We start from the raw sequence: 15335 nt of genomic DNA, 5'->3' as shown, positions 1-15335 counted from the left end.
CGACATCATCATCCAGAGTCTCTCCACTGCTGGATGAATGCCTCACTACCCTAGCCCCCCCCACCCACCCACCTCCATCTAATGCACCGTCGACATCATCATCCTGGGTCTCTCCACTGCTGGATGAATGCCTCACTACCCTAGCCCCCCACCCACCCCCATCTAATGCACCGTCGACATCATCATCCAGAGTCTCTCCACTGCTGGATGAATGCCTCACTACCCTAGCCCCCCCCCTCCCCCCATCTAATGTACTGTCGACATCATCATCCAGGGTCTCTCCACTGCTGGATGAATGCCTCACTACCCTAGCCCCCCCCACCCACCCCCATCTAATGCACCGTCGACATCATCATCCAGGGTCTCTCCACTGCTGGATGAATGCCTCACTACCCTAGCCCCCCCCCCCCCCATCTAATGCACCGTCGACATCATCATCCAAGATCTCTCCACTGCTGGATGAATGCCTCACTACCCTAGCCCTCCCCCACCCACCCCCCATCTAATGCACCGTCGACATCATCATCCAGGGTCTCTCCACTGCTGCACGACACGCGCTTTATGCGCCCGCTGGTGGCGTGGGTTCTTGAACACGGCCGGAGATTTGAAACCGCGGTTTACGCGAAACGGGATACGGTGATTGGCCAAACGGGGTACGCCATTGCAATATTACGCGTGGCTACTCGAAGCCGCGGTTGTAAAACGCTCGTGGTTGGCCGAGGCATCGCTGTGATCGGCCGCCCCAAAGCGCACCTTATTGAGCAGGTTCACAACTTTAATTACGGTAGACCAATCGATTATCCGGCGACTTTCGGGGGGGGGGGGGGGGGGGGAAGGGTCACTGGACGTTCAAAATACGCCGGATGATGACTAAATCGTTTTTCAAAATTGAAAATGTGTGTATAATGCATTGCTTTATTTACGTAGCGCTTTTCCCACGCTCAAAGCACTGAACAGTAACCCGTATTCAATATTACACATGCTAAAAAAAACCTATTGTATGAAAAAAAGCAAAAGGCGTACGTATAGAGCATAAGAGCAGCATCACAGAGAGCATTGAAGGGACGGGATATACAAGGTGGGTGAATAGAGGAGGGAATTCAAACAAGATTATAAGATATTCATATTCTTATTTCTTTCGGTAAAGTCACGTTGAAGGGAAACAACAAAATAATAAAATATATATTTTATTTTGTTGTTTCCCTATATTTTATTATTTTGTTGTTTCCCTTCAACGTGACTTTACCGAAATAACTAAGAATATGAATTACTGCAGTCACGAAAGCTTTAAATCAAAATTTAAGATTATACGACCTAAATAGATGCGTTTCTAATTGAGATTTCAAGGCGGAGATTCACTCAGCGGATCTGATCTCAATGGGCAGTGTGTTCCATAGCCTAGCGGCAACTGAAAACAAGGCCCCCTATCACCCATGGAGCGGAGGTTGGTGGGAGGCACAACAAGTTTATGGGTCATTAGACCTCCTTTGCCAGTACCAAAATGACCCAATTGGTGCTCGACCAGATGACGAGGCTCAAAAGAAAGCCGTCCCTTGGTGTGGACCAATCAGTTTCAAGGACAATGCATCATCATATTATCATAGTATGTCTTTTGTTTGCATTTTGACTGCAGGTATTGTGGTTAATGCAGTAAACATGAATCCTCGTAAAAAAAGGTTTCAGTTTTGTTGCCATAAAAAAGGGGGAAAACCCCTATTATTATATTATTAAGTTTATGGGTGTCAGAGGATCGTAGGGCGTTGGCCGGGGTGTAACAGTTAAGGAGTTGGGAGGATGTAGCCAGGTGCAAACCCATGTACAGTCGACCCTTCCACATCGCGGGGGTTAGTAGGGGTGCAGACCCCCCGTGATCCGGAAAAAACGCGTAAAAATGTTTGGTCGCCTTGGTCCCCTTGGCAAGCGAAGCGAGCACCTCCAGCCGGGGGGTTTGGAGTGGGGGGCGGGGGGGGGCTCTGTGAGCGAGTAAAACCGCAGTTCTTTTAGCAAACTAACGTTTGACAAAATTTTACTTTATTTGAAGCTTTCGTGACTGTAGGAATCCACGGTCTTTGGTTCTTTCGGTGAAGTCACGTGGGTAGAAAATGAATAGATCACGTGACGTTTCGATCGCAACACAAGCAACCGTCATCAGGTGAGACAAACACAGCAGGAGAACTGCTGACGCAGGAAAACATTGATGCAGGGAAGAACCAAAGAGTATAAAAAATTTTACTTGAAAAAAATTGCGTATATTTATGGTATTAAACAATAAAATACGTATATTTTCTGCATTTATGAATTACTAAACTTTTTAAGTTAATCTCTATATTTCCAGCCTTTGCGTGTCATCTGCTGGCTTTCGCGTTCTTTTAGCAAACTTTAACTTTTTGCAAAATGTAACTTAAAAAAAATTGGTGTATATTTATGGTATTGAAAGATAAAATACAATAATATTATACAGTCTTGTGCATATATTTTCTGCATTTATGAGTTATGAAACTTTGTGTGTGTCATCTGCTGGCCTTCGCGTGTTGTCTGTGGCTTGCGCAAAACTCCCCAAAACTCCCAAAAAATTCCCATTTTATTTCTTGTGCCGACCCCGCGATATATCGAAATCGCGATGGGGAAAGTCGCGATGCAGAAGGGTCGACTGTAGTCAATCCTAGATTTTCCGCGGAGCCAGCGTAGGGTGCATCAAACAGAAGGTGATGTGTTCTTTGCTGTCGATGCGGGTGAGGACTCTGGCTGCGGCATTTTGAATGAGTTGAGGCTGTGAGAGGAGATTGGCGGGAGCAACGGCAAGTGATGAGTTACAGTCATCAAGGTACTGAAGGAGTGGATACGCTTCTCGGCATCAGAGAGGGAGAGAAGTGATCGGATGTGGGAGATGATGCGGAGGTGGCATAATGACACCTTTTATCTGGTTAATGTGGGACTCATAGTTGAGGGAGGAATCGAAGATGATGCCAATATTTCTGACAGTGGGTGAGATTGTAATGATGTCGTCGCCTAGGGTGAGTGAAAATGAGACGACCTTCCGTAGAAGGGCCTTCGTCCCAACTAAAATAAGCTCAGACAAGCTTGAATTCTAGATTTGAAGTTTTCGTGACTGCAAGGATTCATACTCTTTGGTTTTTTCGGTAAAGTCACGTAGGTAAAAAATTAAAATAAATTCAATCACGACGTGTCGGGCGCAACACAAGCGTCCTTCTTCAGGTGGGGATAACTTAGCGAAAGCCAAGCTCATCGCTGAGATACGACTTGAACCATTCTAGACAGAAGACCTATGAGATTAACAGTGTGAGACGCAGCACTTAGATCGGGCAGGATCAGAATACTTATAAATTCAGAATCGGCAGCTATGAGGTCATTAGTGACACGGACGAGGGCTGTTTCACAGCTATAGCGGGCTCTGAACCCAGATTGAAAAGGTTCAGGCATGTCATTAGTGACCAGATCGTTTTGGCGCTGGGTGGAGACAAAACACTCAAGTACTTTGGGCAGATAGGGCAGTTTGGAGATTGGTCTGACATTATTAGGACGTTCAGGGTCAAGACCAGCTTTATTGAGGGGAAGGGGTAACTGAGGTATCTTCAGAGAAACAGGAACAGTAGCTATGTCAAGGGATGTGTTAAAATTGTTGCAAGAGCAGGGCTGAAAACAGCCGGGCATGATTTGAGTAGTGTCGTAGGAATTGGGTTCAGTCGACGGCTAATGGGTTTCATTACAGAAATCAGATCATAAACGGCCGTGGAATTCGTGTGAAATGTGCTAGCATGGCGTGGCAAAGAGGGAGGGAGCTAAGATTCAGAATGGGAGGAGGGAGAATGTTGTTGATGTACTTAATTTTCTGATGGCAGAAATTTAGATGTGTGTTGCAATCCTCAATAGTGGAGATGGTAGAGAAACGAATGAGATTGTTGGCAACTGAGAAGATGAATTTTGGGTTACTGTGACCTCTCTAAATGACAATGCTGAAGTAGGTGTGATTATCTGTGGTGAGTGCAGGTCTGTATGCACAATGATGGCTGGCCACAGCCTAAACATGAATAGTGAGGCCAGTTTTCCTCCAAGGCCGTTCTAGACACCGGCCTGCTGCTTTCAATGAGCGCACAGTAGCATTGTACCATGGTGCAGAGCATTTGAAAGAGACTACTTGTCGATTTCAGTGGGGCTAGTTCATTAAGTACTAAGTAAACCGTTGAATTGTAGTGCGTCACTAAGTCCTGAACAGGGGCGGACTGAGGACGCCTGTCCCCCCGGGGCCTTCGACGCAAGTTTAGTTAGATTTCTTTCACGTGGTTTGACTTAAAATGACGTCGCAAAACGCAGTTTATATGCGAGAGCCGGGGGCTTATGGGGGACCCCGGGGTCACGCTATAAGGGGCCGTCCATAAATGACGTCACGTGATTTTGGAAGATTTTTGACCCCCCCCCTTCGTCACACGTCGTGACACAAAGTCAGACCCCCCCCCTCAAATATGACGTCACAAAGCTCTGCCCCCCCCCAAAAAAAATATAAAACATGCTTCACATCGCTTTAAACTATTGTCACATTGTAGTGCGTATTTAATGTGGCGCTGCACTCTGATGTTGTAGGAGGAAACATTTATTAACAAGTCTATTTAATTAAGTAGAACGTGTTGATTTAAAGCTTTCGTGACTGCAGGGATTCATATTCTTGGTTCTTTCGGTAAAGTCACCGCGTAGAAGGGAAACAATAAAATAATAAAAATATAAAACAATAAAATTATCACGACGTTTCGACTGCAACACAAGCAATCATCATCACGTGTGAAAACCACACCAAGAAAATTTGAAACAAAATTGGCCTTGCTGTGGTTTTCACACCTGATGATGATTGCTTGTGTTGCAGTCGAAACGTCGTGAGAATTTAATTGTTTCATATTTTTATTATTTTATTGTTTCCCTTCTACGTGGTGACTTTACCGAAAGAACCAAGAATATAAATAGGACGTGTTGTCCATATTTATTTAAAGTTGCGCATGTTGATGTGACGTCACATTTCTCAACCACCCCCCCCCGTCACACATCGTCACACATCGTCACAAATGTCTGACCCCTCCCCTAGGTGCGTGACGTCATTTATGTACGGCCCCCAAGGTTCACGAATGGGTACCCCGACTACGGCCCATGCTGGTTTCAGGGCCAAACCTCCCCCCGCTATTCTGGTTCCGGGGCGCCATCCGCTCGTCCACGAGCCGCTCCGTCTCTCCAGGTTGGGGCTTCTCGCTGTGGAGCTCACGAGGCCGGGAACAATCGGCCTGCTGCTGGCTGCTGCTTCCTCCCTCTGCTGCTGCTGCCGGCTGGCTGCTGCCTCCTGCTGCTGCTTCCTCCCCCTGCTGCCTCCTGCTGCTGCTGCTCCTCCTTCCCCTGCTGCTGCTGGCTGCTGCCTCCTGCTGCTGCTCCTCCTTCCCCTGCTGCTGCTGCCGGCTGCTGCTGCTGCCTCCTGCTGCTGCCTGCTGCTGCTGCTGGCTGCTGTCGCCTCCTCCTCCTGCTGTCGCCTCCTCCTCCTGCTGCCTCCTCCTGCTGCTGCTGCCTCCTCCACCTGCTGCTGGCTGCTGCCGCCTGCTGCTGCCTCCTCCTCCTGCTGCTGCCTCCTCCTGCTGCTGCTGCTCCTGCTGCTCCTCCTGCTGCTGCCTCCTCCTCCTGCTGCTCCTCCTCCTGCTGCTGCTCCTCCCCCTGCTGCTGCTGCCTCCTCCTCCTCCTGCTTCTCTTGCTGCTGCTGCTCCTCCTGCTGTTCCTCCTCCTCCTGTTCCTGTTCGTCCTGCTGCTCCTGCTGCGCCCTCCCCCTGCTCCTTGTTGCTGCTCCACTAAACTCGAGGATTTGGCTGCTGCTATGAATGTCCACGTGACGATGGTGATGGTGGTGATGGTGGTGATGATGGTGATGATGGTGGTGGTGGTGGTGATGATGGTGGTGGTGGTGATGGTGGTGATGGTGATGATGGTGGTGATGGTGGTGGTGGTGATGATGGTGGTGGTGATGGTGGTGATGGTGGTGATGGTGGTGGTGATGATGGTGATGATGGTGGTGATGGTGATGATGGTGGTGGTGATGGTGATGATGGTGGTGGTGATGGTGATGATGATAGTGATGATGGTGGTGATGGTGGTGATGATGATGGTGATGGTTGAGCTGCTATCGTTTGTGATGGCTCGGTCGCTTCTGTCAAAAGAGCCACGCAGATCAATTGGCACCTGGAAAATAAATAAAAATATTTTAGCTTGGGTCTCGACGAATCTCTGTAGGTCTCTGGTTCTACATGAGTATGGGTCTCTATGGTTCTACATGAGTATGGGTCTCTATGGTTCTACATGAGTAAGGGTCTCTATGGTTCTACATGAGTAAGGGTCTCTGGTTCTGCATGAGTATGGGTCTCTGTGGTTCTACATGAGTATGGGTCTCTATGGTTCTATATGAGTAAGGGTCTCTGGTTCTGCATGAGTATGGGTCTCTATGGTTCTACATGAGTATGGGTCTCTATGGTTCTACATGAGTATGGGTCTCTATGGTTCTACATGAGTATGGGTCTCTATGGTTCTACATGAGTATGGGTCTCTATGGTTCTACATGAGTATGGGTCTCTGGTTCTACATGAGTAAGGGTCTCTATGGTTCTACATGAGTATGGGTCTCTGGTTCTACATGAGTGGGTATCTATGGTTCTGCATGAGTATGGGTCTCTATGGTTCTACATGAGTATGGGTCTCTGGTTCTACATGAGTATGGGTCTCTATGGTTCTGTATGAGTAAGGGTCTCTATGGTTCTGCATGAGTATGGGTCTCTATGGTTCTACATGAGTATGGGTCTCTATGGTTCTACATGAGTATGGGTCTCTGGTTCTACATGAGTATGGGTCTCTATGGTTCTACATGAGTATGGGTCTCTGGTTCTACATGAGTATGGGTCTCTATGGTTCTACATGAGTATGGGTCTCTATGGTTCTGCATGAATATGGGTATCTGGTTCTACATGAGTATGGGTCTCTGGTTCTACATGAGTATGGGTCTCTATGGTTCTGTATGAGTAAGGGTCTCTATGGTTCTGCATGAGTATGGGTCTCTATGGTTCTACATGAGTATGGGTCTCTATGGTTCTACATGAGTATGGGTCTCTATGGTTCTACATGAGTATGGGTCTCTATGGTTCTACATGAGTATGGGTATCTGGTTCTACATGAGTATGGTTCTCCATGGTTCTGCATGAGTATGGGTCTCTGTGGTTCTACATGAGTATGGGTCTATGTGGTTCTACATGAGTATGGGTCTCTATGGTTCTACATGAGTATGGGTCTCTATGGTTCTACATGAGTATGGGTCTCTGGTTCTACATGAGTATGGGTCTCTATGGTTCTACATGAGTATGGGTCTCTATGGTTCTGCATGAGTATGGGTCTCTATGGTTCTACATGAGTATGGGTCTCTATGGTTCTACATGAGTATGGGTCTCTATGGTTCTACATGAGTATGGGTCTCTATGGTTCTACATGAGTATGGGTCTCTATGGTTCTACATGAGTATGGGTATCTGGTTCTACATGAGTATGGGTCTCTATGGTTCTGTATGAGTAAGGGTCTCTATGGTTCTACATGAGTATGGGTCTCTGGTTCTACATGAGTGGGTATCTATGGTTCTACATGAGTATGGGTCTCTGGTTCTACATGAGTGGGTATCTATGGTTCTACATGAGTATGGGTCTCTATGGCTCTACATGAGTATGGGTCTCTATGGTTCTACATGAGTATGGGTCTCTATGGTTCTACATGAGTAAGGGTCTCTGGTTCTGCACGAGTATGGGTCTCTATGGTTCTACATGAGTATGGGTCTCTATGGTTCTACATGAGTATGGGTCTCTGGTTCTACATGAGTATGGGTCTCTGTTTCTATGTGAGTATGGGTCTCTATGGTTCTACATGAGTATGGTTCTCCATGGTTCTGCATGAGTATGGGTCTCTGTGGTTCTACATGAGTATGGGTCTATGTGGTTCTACATGAGTATGGGTCTCTGGTTCTACATGAGTAAGGGTCTCTATGGTTCTACATGAGTATGGGTCTCTATGGTTCTACATGAGTAAGGGTATCTATGGTTCTACATGAGTATGGGTCTCTATGGTTCTACATGAGTATGGGTCTCTATGGTTCTGCATGAGTGGGTATCTATGGTTCTACATGAGTAAGGGTCTCTATGGTTCTACATGAGTATGGGTCTCTGGTTCTACATGAGTATGGGTCTCTATGGTTCTACATGAGTATGGGTCTCTATGGTTCTGCATGAGTATGGGTCTCCATGGTTCTACATGAGTATGGGTCTCTGGTTCTACATGAGTACGAGTGTAGAATGAACTTTGCTATGATTAATTTCCACGTCACAAGCCACTTTGTTGGGCTGTCATTTGCATGTGCATGTCGCTTCTGACAAAGGAGGCCTTGACTGGTAAAAACACATTCTCCTGTGGAGGGAGCTGGTAGGAACGTTGGGTTGCTCGGTCAATGGCCAGGGTCAACGGCGGCACCACGTGGTGTATTCCGCAAATATGCCCGACTGTGAGGGCGGGCACAAGCCGGCGTGAGTAGGTGAAACGTTGAGTTTTATAAGGGCACCACGGGGTGACCAGCCCTTCCCCACCCAGCCCCACCCCTCCTACCCCCCACCCAGCCCCACCCTCCCCACCCAGCCCCTCCCCACCCAGCCCCTCCCCACCCAGCCCCACCCCACCCAGCCCCACTCCTCCCACCCCCCACCCAGCCCCTCCCTACCCTCCCCTCTCCACCCAGCCCCACCCCTCCCACGTGGACAGACATCCACAGACATACACATTTAATCCCCTGCCTCCTGTGAATTAATCCCGGTTGGGCTTCCAGTCCACTACGTTTCCTACCAGTATAAATAAAAAATCACGACGTTTTGATCGCAACACAAGCGGTCGTCCTCAGGCGGAAAAAAAACAATCCAGCAGTGGAACTGCTTAAAAAAAAGTTAATAGTTTGTAATTATCCTGCACGCAAAGATGTCGTGCTCTGTTATGCGTGCACGACAAATGTGATTTCATACCTGTTAACCCCCCTATCAGTGCCTACCTTATTACAGACCAATGCCTTATTGGTCACCGCGTGCCTTTATAAATCTCAACATTCATCCCACAAAGTACCATCACAAGGGAGAAACACAAATAGAACACATGTTTGCCCGTATTTAAACGTCTGTACGCCGTACGGACCTGAAACACTCAATGTCCCTGTACAAGAATGCAGGTAAACCGTATGGGTTGACACGGTAATGCCATTTGCTGTTGCTTCCCGCACTATGCAACGTCTCTCGGTGAGCAGCAGCAGGAGCAGCTGCAGGAGCCGGAGTCTCTCACGCTGCCGCGTCTTCCTTGGGGCAGACGACGAGGAGGTGGTGGTGGTGGTGGTGGGGGTGGTGGAGGAGGTGGTGGAAGTGGAGAGCCGCCTTCTGTGCTCATGGAGCCGTGCATTAAGCTCGAAGAAGACGAAGACGAAGAGAAACCTGGCAGTAAGATTTGGCTGCCAGTGAAAGTGGAGACGCAAGACTGCAATGGCTGTGAGTATTCTCCCCGAATAGACCAGGGGTGGGGAACGTCCGGCCCGCAGGCCGTATGAGGCCCGCGGGATCATTTGGTGTGGCCCTGCCAAGGCAACCGCAGGCGGGACTCGAAATTCAATCAATGTAGGAGCAAACCTGGAAAAGCAGTTGCGAGTAGCAACATCATCAATACCAGCTAACATCATCAATACCAGCTAACATCATCAATACCAGCTAACATCATCACACGCCTCGCCAAAGAGAAGCAGTTCCAGCCATCGCATTAGGGGTGAGTTAATTAAATGTTTGACCAAATATAACGGGCTAATTTTAAAGTTGAGAATTTTGTATGGCCCGCGAATGATGTTATAAATATCCAAATGGCCCTTGGCAGAAAAAAGGTTCCCCACCCCTGCAATAGAGACTGGCGATGGTCTGAACTTCTTTCGCACCTTACTTAGCCACATTTCCCAATTGGAGGTGCGGTGTAGTGTAGTGTAGTATGCAGTGTAGTGTATTGTGTAGTGTAATCGGTGGTGCTGAGGGGAAGGACAATCTAAAACCCAAAAAGCAGTTCTAAAGAAATTCGTTTTCAATCCAGATGCTTGAATGTATGTGTGTTGAACTTCTTTCACACCCTACGTAGCCAACCGTGCAAATCTGAGATGCAATCACCTCGGACATTTGGAAATACATTTTGAAAGATTCGTGCATGTGACTGATGTGACTCTTTCAATATAATTCCAAGCATGCATCTCTGCATACTGCTTTGTACATTCTTCGAGAACATACATGACGCTTGAAGCATCATATTTTTGCCATGGTGGCGAAATAGTAACGACCTCGCCTGGTATACAGGAGGCCGTGGGTTCGATCTCGACTGACTCCTGTATATTTTTTTAGTTTGCTCGTCTCTCTCTCCCCGTGGTCACGTGGATTTTTTTTTTATCTGGGTCCTCCGGTTTTTCCCGCCACATTTAGAATCATTCGCTTAGAGTATTTGGCTGCTATAAATTTCCCCCATGATAAGCCAATTTGGTTGAGCTATCGTTTGTGATGGGCAGGTTGTTTCTAAAAAAAGAGATATATAGCTCAATGGGCCTTCCCTGGTCAAAATAAAAACAGTTCAGTTTTATAAATTGAAGAAAAGCAAGAGGATTTTGGGCAAGACGTGTTACTAGACAGGATGACGGCCTTGTGGTCAAGACTAAAGTCACAATGGCAGCGAACGGAAGGAGAGTGGTCACGTTACGCCGTGGAGAAAGAGCGATTTCAATCGGCTAGGGTGTAGGTCTCGGGTGATTTCTGATATCGAAGGATCATGATCATGAGAGCAGCGACTCTCTGCCCACAGTGCGAGGCTGACGCTTCCCGCTCAAGGGGCTTGGTGCCTCTCCTGTCCCACTGGCACGTAGGGAGAATGATGCCGCTGTTGCGAACTGCTTCTAGCTTCTGCTAGCTGCTGAGCTGTTCTCCACACAGTCATCGCTGTTTGCGATAGACAGCCTAAGAAGGCAGAAAACAATTAAAGAAGTAGTAGTGATAGGGGTTAGGGTAGTGATATGCGTTGGGGTAGTGATAGGGGTAGTGAATTGGGTTGGGGTGTGGTCGTAGCTGGGGGTCAAGGGCAGGGAGTAGCAGGATGGGCTAGCGAGAAGAGATGGGGATTGTTTTAAGGGAGGAACGGAAGCAGGTTAGTGAAGATGATTGTTTTACGTGCAAGATTATATATATTTTTTAATGTGTAGCATGCGTTTGTGCTTGTGAATCTGTTCACTGTTTACCTCTCAGCTGAAGGAACGGACATTCGTATAAAAGAGGAGGAAGTTCAGGCTGATAAGAGTAACCTGGAAATCAAAGAAGAGAAACCGAGTGTCGATGGCCGAGACCTTCAGCTCAAACGAGAGACGCGGCAGGTCGATCGACGGGACCTGCACATTGTGGAGGTCGACCTTAAAGGTCCGCTGGTTGGCGATGGTTCATCTGTGGCATCTGGAGAGTCACGATTCTCACGGGGGGACTGTGCGGCATCATCAAGGGTGGCGGAGATTGAAGTGGAGGTGGCCGACGATGATGGTGATGGTAAGGGAGGAATGGAACTCCGTGGGGTCTTGGTCATTACGAGGGGTGAGGTCTGGTACAGAAGCCTCTCCAAACTGTCGACGTGGTGGAGATTGAGGTGGTTTTGGAGGATCTAACCGATAGAGTAGAGGGGAGCTCCATGTGTATGGGTCATTATGAGGAGTGAGGCCTGTTAACCCTTTTACAGCTGGTACCATCTATTCTCAGTGCAGTAGTCCCTCGGTTAACGTTTTTAGTCAGTTCCACAAAAATTGCTGTTAACAGAAATAACTCTTAATCGAATTCACTTATAAGTTAAAAAATAAGAGTCTGCAAGAGAACTGTTTCCACTGACAAAACAGAAAACGTAAAATGTTAAACAAAGCCAAGTCGAGGTCTAAATCGCTCATAAATGAGTGTCGCTGATTGGCTGAGGGCACGGCTCAGCCCCCACTTAGGAGTACTCGGATTGGCGAAAATTGGCGCCACCACGTGCATAGCGTAAACGTACCGTCAGTCAACATTGGTAACGTGAAGTCGAAACCATGGGGTTCTATGGGAGGTGAAACGTTAACCGCAAAAAACGTTCACCGATGTCACTGGTAACCTAGAGATTATTATACCCAGCGATGCCCTGTAGATAGGCCTGGTAGAGGCAGACAATGCTTAGTGCTCAAGATGCATTCCTGCAGAGGTGAGCGCTAACCTAATCGGCGCTAAAAGGGGGTTGTAAGATATTAGGAAGCCACTGGAGCTATGCACTTTTAAACCATCGAGATTGAAAACTTATTTCTTGAGAACTGTCTGTTGTGTTAAGTTTGTTGACCTTCCACTCGCACCTCTGATTACCGTGGTCGGTTGTCTACGTACGGTGGTGCGAAGCAACTTGCTTTTGTGGGCCTTTCTCGAACATTAAAGTGGTGCAGTACTCTGCGAGGGCATCCAAATTGATGATTTGTCTCACGAAGTGACGCCAATCGGGGGGGAAAAAAAAAATGTGTTAACGTCCGAATGTTTGTGTCACAGGAAAGGTCGCGAACGGTGGCGTGAAAACGCCCTCCCATGCAAAAACTGCCAGGACGACCACGACAACAGCTCACACCGAAGAGAGAGCGCGTGGCTGCTCCGTGTGCGGCAAGAGCTTCGTTCGCCCGTCGGATCTTAAGAACCACGCGATGAGCCACACGGGAGAGAGGCCCCACGTGTGCTCCGTGTGCGGGAAGGGGTTCAGCCGCCCTTTCTCGCTGAAGACCCACGCGATGATCCACACGGGAGAGAGGCCGCACTTGTGCTCCGTGTGCGGCAAGGGCTTCGGCCGCCTGTCCACCCTTCAAAACCACGCCGCCACGCACGCCGGAGAGAAGGCGCACCGGTGCCCGGTGTGCGGGAAGGGGTTCAGCCGCCCGTCGACACTCAAGGGCCACATGATGATCCACGCGGGCGAGAGGCCGCACCGGTGCCCGACGTGTGGAAAGGAGTTCAGAAAGTCGACGCAACTCAAGGGCCACGTGAGGAGTCACACCGGGGAGTGGCTCCACAGGTGCTCCGTGTGCCGGAAGGGTTTCGTCCGCCCATCGGAACTGAAGAACCACGTGATGACGCACATGGGGGGGGAGATGCCCCACCGGTGTACCGTGTGCGGGAAGCGTTTCTTACTCCCGTCGTACCTCAAGCATCATATGGCCACTCACGACGAGGAGAAGCCGCACAAGTGCTCCGTGTGCAAGAGGGGCTTCGGGTACCTGACGTCGCTGAAGTATCACATGAGGGTCCACACGGGGGAGAGGCCGCACAAGTGTCCTCTGTGCGAGAAGGACTTCAGGCACTCGACAGCCCTGAAGAGCCACATGATGACCCACACGGGAGAGAGGCCGCACGAGTGCTCCGTGTGCACGAAGGGCTTTTCTGATCCATCGAACCTCAAGGTTCACATGGCGACCCACAGCAGGCGTAGCCGCAGGTGAGGTAGCACAGTTATCAACCAAAGATTTTCAAGAAAGACGTCTGTAAGGAGTGAATCAGTTCTCTCGACAGCTCGAAATGAATTGCAAGGAACTAACCAGTTTTCTGCTACAGTAGTTACTTATTTCATTGAAATAATTAACTAAACTTAAACTAGACTATTTTTATTTTACGCGGTAAAGTCCCACTGAGCTATAATTATTTTCTTCAGAAGCGAGCTGGCCACAAATAGCTCAACGAATTGGCTTATCATCACGTGGAGATGTATAGCAGCCAAATACTCAAAACGCATGATGTTGATTCTAAATGTGGATGGAAAAACCGGAGGACCCGGAGAAAAATCCACGCGACCACGGGAAGAGAGACACGCAAACTCCAATTATACAGCAGGTGTAGTCAGGGTCGGGATAAAACCCACGACCTCATGCACACCAGACAAGGTAGTATACATCTAGCCACCGTGGCACCCATAATAGTTTGGCCATGAAGAGATGGACGTATGCTCACCATGTCGTATATAAAAACAAGTGGAGTGAGAGGCTCTATGTGCCCCATGCTGATGGATGAAAAGGACTCATTGAAATGGATGACATCTATAGAGCTACCATGATAGGCCTGAACAGAGATCTACACTCATAACATAACCCCCCCAATTAATCAAATGGAAATGCAGTGTGAGGCCAAAATGTGTCCTCATCCACTTGGGTAATAAAGCTTGCAAAATAATTTGAAAGGTGGTATGTATCACATCAGGACCCTGCGATCGACAACGGGAGCAGCGGAGTGCATCGCTGTGAAGTTTCCTTCGTATATTTGTGGATCGGGGCCTTGCGTCGCTATACGTTATCGCCGTCTGTTCCGGATGACCACAGTCGCGCACTGGAGAGTGTTTAACTTTCAATTTGTGCATCGAGTATCCGCATCTGCTCCCATGGGTTTGTGCATTGGATATGATTTAGGGTAGACCATGAGCTTTGTGAAACAGGGGTTTGACCTGTGTTGGGTCTTTCACAATGAGGTATTTGAGAGTTTTTTTTTTTTATTATTGAGGCAATGCGCTGACCTGTTACATTGCGCTGTGTGACGCCACGTGTACGCACACCCGTCAGCATAAACTAAGCCAGTTATACAAGGCAGGGGATAGACGGATGGGGAACGGACCCCGCTGGGGTCAGGTGGGGTCCCACCCGAAGATGTAAACATAGTTGTTTTTTTTAAGTAAGGGGGAGAGGATGACAGGGAAAGAGAAAGGGATATAACTGAAACACGCCTGACACAAAGAAAATAAAAACTTACGAGGCGACCTGAACAGACATGTTTTGCCTTCCGCCCCTCCGCTCCCGTTTAACCGGTGGTGATTATACCCCTCTATCTACGGCCCCTGTCTCCCAACCCTCCAGCCTACTAACTTATTTCAAATGTTGTATAATGGGGGGGGGGGGGGATCCATCTGGCTCTCAAATTCCTCCTTTTTTTCTCTTGAGTTCATGGCCACAGATTGTTCCATTCCATAATGCCCCATAAGCGTATTATTGTACCATTCTTTCCAGGTGGGTGGTTCTTGGTTCTTCCAGTGAGTCAAAATATCCTTCATGGCTATGATATTGAAGGTTTGGAGGAGAGTGTTGGTGTCTTGTGGCCATGGGAAGTCTTAATCCCCATGAGGGTCTCCTTTATTGATGGGGACAAATCTGTACCACAAAGGTCATTTAAAAAAAATTGCGATCTCACCATAAAGCTTTGC

At 48.3% G+C, this 15335-nt stretch overlaps 1 protein-coding gene across 1 annotated transcript; it reads left to right on the top strand.

The window, feature by feature from the left end:
• The first annotated feature begins 9431 nt into the window (after nucleotides 1-9431).
• On the top strand, nucleotides 9432-14904 carry LOC116957631 (uncharacterized). Its single transcript, XM_076057152.1, has 3 exons — nucleotides 9432-9586; nucleotides 11360-11650; nucleotides 12656-14904. The coding sequence occupies exons 1-3, from the start codon at nucleotides 9487-9489 to the stop codon at nucleotides 13591-13593; spliced, it is 1329 nt and encodes a 442-aa protein (XP_075913267.1). The 5' UTR covers nucleotides 9432-9486; the 3' UTR covers nucleotides 13594-14904.
• Nucleotides 14905-15335: the final 431 nt, after the last annotated feature.

Source organism: Petromyzon marinus, chromosome 79 (assembly GCF_048934315.1).
Source record: "Petromyzon marinus isolate PM22_M1 ecotype Great Lakes invasive population chromosome 79, UKy_Petmar_22M1.pri1.0, whole genome shotgun sequence".
In the NCBI taxonomy this organism is placed as follows: domain Eukaryota; kingdom Metazoa; phylum Chordata; class Hyperoartia; order Petromyzontiformes; family Petromyzontidae; genus Petromyzon; species Petromyzon marinus.
Note: the sequence above shows the minus strand (reverse complement) of the source record. Positions and strands in the feature narration are given on the sequence as shown.